A 10,437-nucleotide genomic window follows, 5' to 3' on the forward strand; every position below is an offset into this window, starting at 1 on the left:
ATTCAGTTTTTCTTAAAATCTACTGCGAGCCACAAATACAACATAATTAGATACGACTGAAAGGCCCAAATAGATGCCAAGGGATGCTTATCTCCTTACTCTCACTCTTTTTTATCCATAAACATCTCCTCCTGCTGAGAAAGACATCAGATTCTCTTTTCAGAACAGCGTGAAAATAGCTTTAACCCCTTCATTAGCATTGTGCGAACAGCAGGGACGCACGCTGGTATAGGGGCTTTCGCAGGGGGGAACGTGGAGCAAGAAAACATCTCAAAGTCATCTGTTTTCATCTTCTTGTGCCACCATGTACAGATGTGCTTTCACTCAACCTCAGGACACCATTGATGGTTTCATTTTATGGTGCCACATCCCAGAAGGGCCCTTTGGGTTCAGAACGTCATGCTGTGGAGCAAAATGAATTAGGTGTGTGGTAGAGGAAAAGGTAATGAGACATGTAATGTAGGCAAGGGCAGTGCTACTTCATCAAACTACATGTTGTGCATTTGGGGGGTCATGAGTTTCATTGACATAATGTTCCCGCTGCAATACTCTTACAGTGCAGATGTGCAAAATCATTATTTATATGCACATTTCTTGGCACATGCCAAATGACTACCAAAGTGACTTATGTTTTGCGTATTCTGTATGTATATTATTCCTGTGAGTGTGTTACCTAGCAATGTTATTTTAAGAGTATAGATTTGATGGAGACTTAATTTGAGTAGATTTAAGCATGGAGCCTGAAATATAAAGTAGGATAATAAACAACCTTCTTCAGTTTAACTGTTAGTAGGTTTAATTTTGGAGGTGAATGTTAGTTGGCCAAAAAATACCTCAAACATTTTCTTTTTTATTGGATAAGGCTCATAATTACAGTAATATACGGTTTTAGCTACAGCAACATAAAAAATGGCTTTTGTTGCCCAAGCTTAACATCTAATAGATTATTTCTGATAACAAGCTAAATAAATAACAAGTAAATAACCTGGCTAAAGCGTATCACTGAGCTAACCTTACTGTGCAAAAATAATGTAGGCTATGTTATCTACAGATTTTTGAATTCTTGACTGGCTGCCAAACCTCTCTTTACCCAGCAGTGATTCATGCTCGCTGTCTACCTTCGACTTTAGAAAACAGCAACATTTTATTTTCAACAAGATATTTGTTTCCGAGGTCAGTTTAGCCACTAGCCAGACCATTAAACAATAACCGTCCATAATAATATTATAACATTTCAGTGTACAAACCAACAAAATTATAAATGCATGCAGAGTGTCTCAATGTAAGCAGACATAGATGAGCTGGCTTTTATTATGTATCACTTTATTATGCCCTTCCCTTTTCTCACTAACGTTTCTTTATCGACTTCATGCAGTTCCGCATGAAAAACATCATAGTACCGCGACAGCGATTCGAAAGCTGACTTCTCTATATGGTTTCTCGAATCACTCTCGCGGTACTTTAATGTCACTCGACTGTCGGTTCTTGCTGTTCCGCATAAGGTCGAACGCACCTGTTGCCTACATTGAGTGCCCACTACTGGCAGAAGACCCTTCCAAGACAATGGGTTTAAATCAATTGATTTGGCTTATTTTACTAATATTTGGCTTATATTATAACTATAGAGATGTGTAATGTAATATACATTTGATTTAATATAGGCTACTATGTCAACGTATGTCTCTTGTGCAAAGACTCCACTGATGATTAGACGAGAGAGCGAAAGCCACCCACCTTCCCTTTAAGAGCCTGTCCCTTTAAGAAACTTCACACCTGGACACACCTGAACTTCGACTACAAAGTTTCATTTCAAAACAGGAAGAGAAACATCCCAGAAAATAAAAAATCAGGGTGAGGACAATAACAAAAATAACCAAAAATATTTTAACCATAACGAGCGAACTGTTACGTAATTCGCGTATGTCCAACGATCTGTCGTGTTTTGACGTAGCAAATAGCTTCAGTTGTTTTCGCGCTGCTTGGGATTTTCCTTCATTTAAACAAGGCCATATGGTTAAAGATCTGGATCAAATGTGTCGTATAGAGGTATAACAGACTTAAAATAACTGTTGTCGTCTGTAATTTTAGTGTTTTTTAGAGCTCAGTCTTTTTATGTGATCATGTGTCGTTTTGCGGCCTTATCGTTGAATTGTGCGCTAAACTGTCGCAAGCGTTTCTGACCAACCTTTATAATTTATTATGGATTAATTTCATTTTTTTGTGTGCAAATTATGTGTTGTGTTTTATACTGAATGTTTATTTCCTAATAGAGTCATAGTTACCAACTTCTTGCCTCGTTCAAGTAAATAAACTCATCTGATAAGTGTTAATACGTTACTCCATCTTTTTATTTTTATTTTACAATTAAGGAATACAACTTTTTTATAATACATGTATTTATTTCACCGTTTGTATAAACGTTAGCATAATTTTATTTGAATAGAAACTACTTTAATCTGATAATGATCTTTAGGCTACATGTGTTTTCTATACAGTTTATTTTGTATTAGGTAAAATTGCATTGGTGTAAGTTAAGTTAGTTGAAATTCTTGTGTTGTGTTATTTGTTGATTTGGAATATATTAAATCTTGATTCTATTCACACTCATCATCCGTCAAATCCACAAACACCAACAGCATAAGTCCGGTGTTGGATTTTGTATGAACAGTGTGAAGTTACTCAAGACTGTTGCCAGTTTCTCCACATCATTCTTTTCAATTTCCGTTAATTTTCTCTATAATCTGTCTTCAGGCGAAGGTAAGATGGACAAAGGCCCTCCTGCGACCGCAGCAGTGCCCCAGACCCCTGAGTGGGTTGCAGATGTAGATAATTTTACAAAGACCAAAAGCAGCACTGAGGAACCAGAGGAGGATATCAAATCTGCAGATATGGAGCCCAGCACCTTACAATGGCCCGAGAAGAAACCTGAACCACAGAGCGCAGGCAAGGATGGAGAGAGTGCCAGTCTGAGATCTGATTGCACCTCACTTCGAGGCGGAGTGAGCCGGACGGAGAGCGAAAGGGAGGAGTTTGCGATGAAAGAGAAGCAGAAGTTAGATAAGGGATGCATGGATTCAGGGGAAAAGAGGGTTTTAGAGTTGGAGCTGAGGAATGGAGTGAAACGCGCATCTTGCACAGAGATAGAGGTGGAAGAGGAGAACATTATGCCAGATAAGGCTGCCAAAGTGTTTAACGTCAACGTCCTGCGTTCCACCAGCCAGCCGGAGTATCCTCGGGACAGAGCAGATGACTGGAGAGATGGTGAAGATGAGAAATTTCTGGAAACGCACACTAACCATGGAACACCTGTGGATGATTATTACCCTGACTGGCCCGTTGAACGCAAACGACGCTGCTGTAAGTAAGGTGTAAAGTCTGTAAAATGTCATAAAACAAAATTTGACACAATCTTAAACCTAAAATAAAGAGCAGCATTTATCATAAAAATCTAATAAAAAGTGTTATAAATACAAACACTCCTAGATTGTTGCTGGCTGCTGTCAGGATGAAAAAGGTTGTTAGAAATCTGAAAAAAATAAAAATTTACGTAATTATTTGCTAAACATTTTTTCCAATTGCACACATTTAAATTTGTCAGACATTACTTTCATTTTTAGGTTAACTTAACTGTCCCTTAAAGGGGACGTCACACCAAAGCGTTTAAATGTGACTGATTGTTGTGATATTTGTCCCACCCCTCCTCCTCTGTGGTTGGACGGCTGAGTTAAAAGTGACATTGACAAGCTGAACGCTTCACCCAAAGTTGAACATTTTGGGTGCTCAGCCCACTCAAAATGTCGACGCTCAGCGCATACAAAACCCGCCAGCTGATGGCATTTTTAAAAAGGGCAGCGCTTTCATTTGCAAATATTGAAAACATACACCAGCCGCAGGTGTAAACGCCTTGTGTACACGCCCCCTAAAGGGGGGTCGCACACCGGACAACATGTGTCGCGCCATTAAAGGGACACCATGAAACTTTTGGCCACTAGGGGGTGCTAGACACGTATTTTTCACTTCTAGCGCCCCTAGAGCCCACAAGCGCCGCAGCACTGTCGCAAAGGAAAGGAACTGGCCAACCTTAAAACTAAACTAAAAACTAAACATTTAAAATGCTAAACGATCAACATTTTGAGACAACAGGGAGAAACGCAGTCATGTTACAACTTTCTGATGAGGAACTCGTCGTGGCAGAAGCCATTTCTCAATCTGAAGGTTGCAGCCTCCGGGTGTCGTATTTCTAATACGTCATCTTATTTCACAATATTAACAATTACAAAGTTGACTATTATACTTAGTTAATCGTAAATTGTTGCAGTATGCTTATGACTTGCGAATGTAATACTCAGTTTACCTTAATAACCCAGGCTTGATGACGTGTGCAGCCTGCATATTTGACCTCCGGAGGCTGCAGCCTTCCAATTCAGAAACGTATTTCCTTGCCTTTTTCCAAACAAATATTGTTGCATCCTCTCTCTCTCCCTCGCCACCAGGATTTTCCGCAATGGCGCTCGTTATTCCTCTTTTTTGTGTGAAAATCGCTCCAAATCCAAGTAAACCGATGCGTTTAGGTCTGCCGCTTTGTAATACGTCACGCGAGTGACAGCGGAACGCAGCAAATGAGGAAGAGAGAAGAGAGAAACGCTCGGATCTGATTGGTGAATGAATAGGGTTTGGTTTTACACTGTGAGCAAGTTTGAGTGCTATAGCATCCTGGATTGTAATGTAAATATCATAGACACAGTAAAAAGAAAGGTAAATACGTGAACACAGCATCTGAATACAGGGAACTATATGCAATATAATCGCCGTATTTTATAAAGAACATCGCATTTATGTATGAATCAACAGTTTATATAAAAAATAGCCTTAAAGGGGAATCGAACCCGGGTCGCCCGTGTCATAGGTCCGTGACACTAAAGACTGTGCCACAGAGTCACATAATAGAAACTGCTCTCTACACTCCTTAAGTAGCCTCCAGCAAAATTCACGTTAAAAACAAATTGTGTGGAGGAAGTGACGTATGCCGTAAAGCAGTCGAATTTTGTAGTTTTTTTTGTGCTCTGGTTACTACCACAAACCCTAAGTTTTAATATACGAGTAAAAGTGATACAGACCCCGTCAGGCTATGGTAGACATGTCATTCAACCTATTTAAAGTCGATGTACTATCACAAGGGTCTTGAAAATGTATTATGAAGGTTGAAAAATTACATGGTATCACTTTAATCTAGAAACAGAACACGTTATTTTCTATGAATGTATGCACACTAGAGGTCTTCTCGGGTCCAAAGAAATGTACCCGACCCGAATCACTTTATTCCCGAACACGACGTGCCTAAATAATTTTTTTTTAAAGAAAGACACGACCCGAGACAAACTCGAGAAAATTAGACCCGAGTCCAACTACTGGCCATTTTTTTAACCTGAATGTAAACGCCACTGACGTGTGTGCATTCTGCAGACCCACATGCAGCTGTCAGACAGAAAGAAACTCTGGTGGCCTCGCAACCAATTTGGCGAGCTGCTCCATTTGTTTTACTTTGTTATCTGACGACGACATGAAGGTAACCGCTAAAATGTACATTTAAAATTGACTAACATGTCTGTCTCAACGAAATTTAACCTATCGCCAGCCACACAATGTCGCAACCACTCTTGGCAAACAGATGAGAGGTTTGAAAAGGACATTGACGCACACACGCGAGAGAGTTCTGGTCATCTCGGGTCCGTTCAGCAAAAACACATTCATTTTAAATTTCCCGAGACACGATGACACTCTTATTGTACCCGACCCGTGTCTGAGGCACATTTGAAACTTTTAGACCTGAACCTGATTGTGTCTCGGGTCGGACCTCTGGTTTTTGGATTTAAGTGGACCCGTGAAGACCTCCTAATCCACTCCTGCGTCGTCTGTTCGCTGTGACACTGGACACTGCTCAAATCCCTGTTGCGACAACTCTGAGGTATTGTTGTGCGACCCCCTTAAGGGTCATAATAAAAGTGCCCCATTAAAGGTTTAAACTCTTGTTCTTTTTCAGGTAGCTATGGTGGATCTAGTCGTGATGCCCTAAAACTGGGTGCATCTATGTTCACCTCAGCTTTGATCTTCCCTATGTTGGTGTGGGGTGGGTACGTCTTTCTGCCATTTGATGCACCTCCACTCGACAGCGCTCCCTTACGGCTGGTTTACACACTGCGCTGCTCTGTTTTTGCAGTCATCCCTATTGTGCTTGGTAAGCAACTTTGAATGTCCTGCTGTGATTTGCTCTCTATATATACAGTACTATGCAAAAGTCTTATGTTGGGTGCACACCAAAAGATAATCTGGCTGATTTTTGGCCGATTTCCCCTCTTCCGACAATCCTAGCTATGTCCTGATTATCTTGATGGTTCTACAGATTATCTTATCAGATTTTCCCTTGGTGTGAGGTGTGTTAAAAGTGTCTGAACCTGATCAGAAGAACGTCGGAGCCGCCCCGATCGCGAATCGTAAATATTAAACATGTTTAATATTAACATTTCCAATCAGAAATCCCGATGTGTGTGGGGAACCTCGAGGACAAACGTGCGCACACTGTTGAGATTATCACGTGAAACGAAACAATATCCAATCAGAAAGCGAGATGATGGAAGACAGGAGCAATCATGGAAAGTGATCCGAAGTGAACTTGTACAGACCATGTTCTCGCTGTCTCCATGACTTCACCCAAACCCATTTCTTTTTATCCCTAGAATTTTCTGTGAAAATCATTACAAACACTATTATTGAAATTTCTTACTGCATATCGTCCGCCATGCTTATTCTGAAGTCTTGCAAGATTTTCCTGTGTTCACAGTCGAGACTGTTTGTGTGTGGTGTAGAGCTGCACGATAGATCGCATGTGATTGTCGCGCGCATCTCGTCGGTGGTGCCGGTTCCTTGATGGGTGTTGGATCGCCATCAGCTGCTTTCAAGTGGAACGGCATTAACTGCACAGAGCCGTAGTTCACTGACAATCGGGGCAATTTCGCATGAATTATCGCGGACGTATCACCTGCTATATGTATGCGATATGGCCCAGCTTGTCGGGGAACTGCGGCTCTGTGCAGTTAATGCCGCTCCATCTGAAAGCAGCTGATGGCAATTTAATACTAATCAAGGAACCGGCATTACTGATGAGATGCGCGTGATATCGCATGCGATTTATTGTGCAGCCCTAGTGTGGTGTGCTGTCTTTGACACATCATGGCACACCACACACTACAGGAGCAAAACGGTTAAATCTAGGATTTTTTATCCTCATGTTTGTGGTATATCACATTTTGAAAATCTTATAAGATATAAAAAATATTTTGGTGTGTGCCCAGCATTAGGCCACCATGCCAGAATTAGATTTGTTCTTGCAATGTTATAGTGATCACACATATTTGTTTCTCAGTCTCTTTAATAAAATCCATCCAGAAAATACAGGAAATGTGTATGTAGTATTAAAATCTGTATAAAAATGTAAACTGGTGTGTCAAGTTTTTAGGGTAAACTCTTCTTTCACTTGAGCAATAGCAGGCAGCTGCAGGATCTCTTAAACCTAAATAAAATTAAATCCTAATTTTAAAGAGATTAGTCTTTTTACTTCATTCTGCTCTAAAACGCTCAAGATGTGTTTAGTGCCAAGAGAGGTCACACTAAACAGACAATGCCTAAAGAAGACATTTACTCCTGAAAATTACATTTATTTTTTTGTACATATTTCCTGTATTTTCTGTTTGTATCTTAATAAAATCAATTGGGAAAAAAATTTGGATGGACATTAAAACTTCTAAAACAAGAAGTCTGGTGGTGGTGGCCAAAGACTTTTGCACAGTACTGGATACCTTTGTGTTCATTCAGTACTGTAATCAATGGTTTATTGTAACAACAGTAATCAGAATATAATAGGAAGGAATTTGAGGCTATCAATCACTTTTCTCACTTTTGTTCAAACCGCTTTTAGGTGTGTTGGTGCTAGGTGTGTCTCGTCTATGGTATCGTTCGTTGAAGCCACGATTTGAGGGGGAGATGGAAGTTAAGCAGGTTGCCGTTCACCAGCGCTATGTGGAAGATTCCATCTCCCTCTTTCTCCTTTATTTTCTTCAGCTGGCTGTCATGGCTGCTTACCTGAATCAGGATCTGCTTAAACTGGTTCCTCTTCTGACTATCGTCTTTGCATTTGGCAGGTACAGAACTCCTTTTAAAACTACAGGACTGGATATGAAAAAGCCACAAGCATGTGTACATCTTTATGTACAGAAATTACCCACATTATTACTACTGTAACCATACTTCAACTATGGTGATTTAGTATGGTGTTTTAAGTAGTTCTACAGTATCCACAAGTATTAATAATGCACAACAGTGATCCTATTTTAATCATGATAATTGTGGTAAAACTATGGTTATAAAAAAATTCAAATTGGTTTGCAAAATATTTTTTCATAAAGGCTATGGCTTATGTCATACATTTGGTGATTTGCAAAGGCTTCTCACTCAGTTTCCACTTTAAAAGAGTACCGTATGTTTTGTACTTGGCAAACAATGAAGTGTTTGATATGGTGTTTTGTGTTCTGTGCACCACAGATTGCTTTACTGGATCGCAGCAGCGTGTGAAAGCAGTGTGAGAGGCGTTGGCTTCGGGTTCTCTTTCCTTCCAATGCTGGTTATGCTTGTGGCAAATCTCTACTTCATTTTCCTCTCAGATTCTGGAGGTTCTATCTTTGCACCTGACATTCCAGAACCACAAGTTCCTTCTGTAAAGCAGAGGTTCTGGGGCTAAACCGGACACGATAGACTTCTCTTGGCAAATGCCCAGATATAACCCTGAATATATCGAGACTCGAAGCCAGCTTAAATATGCATTGGACCATTACTGTGTGAAAATGTTTAATCAAACTGTGATTTTTTTTCTCTCCTCATTTCTATTCTTGAGCACTTTTATATAATGACCAGGTGGGTTTTGCTTTTGCCAGAACACCAGTCAAACTGCCAAGGAGAAGAGAAGAATAGCGAGGCGAGGGAGGAATAATGAGGGAGGGAGTGTGGATCACTTTTCGGAATAAACTTAGAAATAGAACTGAAAACTTTAGATATTAAGCTGCATTTAATTAGGCTGAAGTACGATAGATGTACTATAGTTAAGCCAACAACAAATACAAAGCAGATGCAGTATAAGCTTTTTAATAACTCTGAAATGCACTAGTTTCAACTTTTCAACCACTTTATGAGACTGTCAATATCTCAAAATGAAATTTTCAGATATTTATTCCTCAAATATGTATTTTGTATGCTCAAAAATGGGTAAGCTTTATGCAATGTTTGCTTATTCAAACCACCCTAAGTATTGTGTTGTTTGCCTGCCTGAGCTTGTAATTTTCCACGGCTGCTCGTTTATCATTATTTTGACATTTGAGGGTAGTGTGCTGATAACAATGTGCAAAGTGTAGAAATAAACTTTTAATATATTTGTAAAACACTACTGCGTCAGTCATTTCTGAGAGCTTGTAACTCAAATGTTTGTAAATCGTACACTGAAAAAAATGATTCATTGAATTTAATAAATTTTTTAAGGTAAGTGGTTGTAATCAATTTATTTAAGCTACATTTAAACAAAAAAGATTAGTAAAGTAAAATGAAATATAAAACTTTTGTTAAAATGTAGCTTAAATAAATTGATTGCAACCACTTACCTTAAAAAATTGATTAAATTCAATGAATCATTTTTTTCAGTGTATTTGAACAAGTGTGGTGCATATGGATTTAAAAAATAGTTGAATTTCATATATTTTCATCAACACTATATGACATGCATTTCTTTGTTATGTTCGAAACGCATTACATAGAAAAGTGGTGGCTCAGGCTCACAGATATGACCTGTTTAACAAGTTTTTAATACATTTTTTGTCGGAGGATAAAAATTATTTCCTGCTACCTGCTGTCATTTGACAGCAGAAAAACACACGTAGCCTACAAAAGACGAGAGACCTGTAAGACTCTTAAAACGGTGTATGGGAAGACCTCATGAACACTTGGAAAATATTAACTAGTATAAATAATCGGTATGACATCTCAAGGCAGAAGGAAACATAGCGCGTGTCTCTTTCGAATGAGGGAAAACTGCCCGTTTCGAAAACTGAGGAGAAACAAATGCGGCGGTAAGAAGATCGAAACAATACGATTGAACTGACATGAAAGCAATTGAACTTACAAAATAAATATTTGTTTGGTATGTAGGGAAGAATGCAACAATTTGTATTTCGCTTAGTCAGACTTTTTGGACTACCAACTTTTTTTTATAATTGTGGATGTCGATTATTCATAGCCTACCATTTAAGGGTGATTGCATATATCACGTATCATTCACGTTTATATTTTACGTGAATAAAAAAGCCTAATGTTGTGACCATGGGACACTTTTTGCACCAC

At 39.2% G+C, this 10,437-nt stretch overlaps 1 protein-coding gene across 2 annotated transcripts; it reads left to right on the forward strand.

Moving 5' to 3' along the window:
* Positions 1-1,660: 1,660 nt before the first annotated feature.
* tmem79b (transmembrane protein 79b) lies at positions 1,661-9,487 on the forward strand. Of its 2 annotated transcripts, none has more exons than XM_055210281.2 (5): positions 1,661-1,851; positions 2,752-3,357; positions 6,041-6,235; positions 7,973-8,195; positions 8,596-9,487. In XM_055210281.2, exons 2-5 carry the CDS (start codon positions 2,763-2,765, stop codon positions 8,789-8,791), a joined length of 1,209 nt encoding a protein of 402 aa, XP_055066256.1. In that variant the 5' UTR covers positions 1,661-1,851; positions 2,752-2,762; the 3' UTR covers positions 8,792-9,487. The 2 variants fall into 2 exon arrangements, with proteins under 2 accessions (XP_055066256.1, XP_055066257.1); XM_055210282.2 differs by lacking the exon at positions 1,661-1,851 and adding an exon at positions 1,887-2,046.
* Positions 9,488-10,437: the final 950 nt, after the last annotated feature.

This window comes from Misgurnus anguillicaudatus, chromosome 10 (genome assembly GCF_027580225.2).
Source record: "Misgurnus anguillicaudatus chromosome 10, ASM2758022v2, whole genome shotgun sequence".
NCBI lineage: Eukaryota > Metazoa > Chordata > Actinopteri > Cypriniformes > Cobitidae > Misgurnus > Misgurnus anguillicaudatus.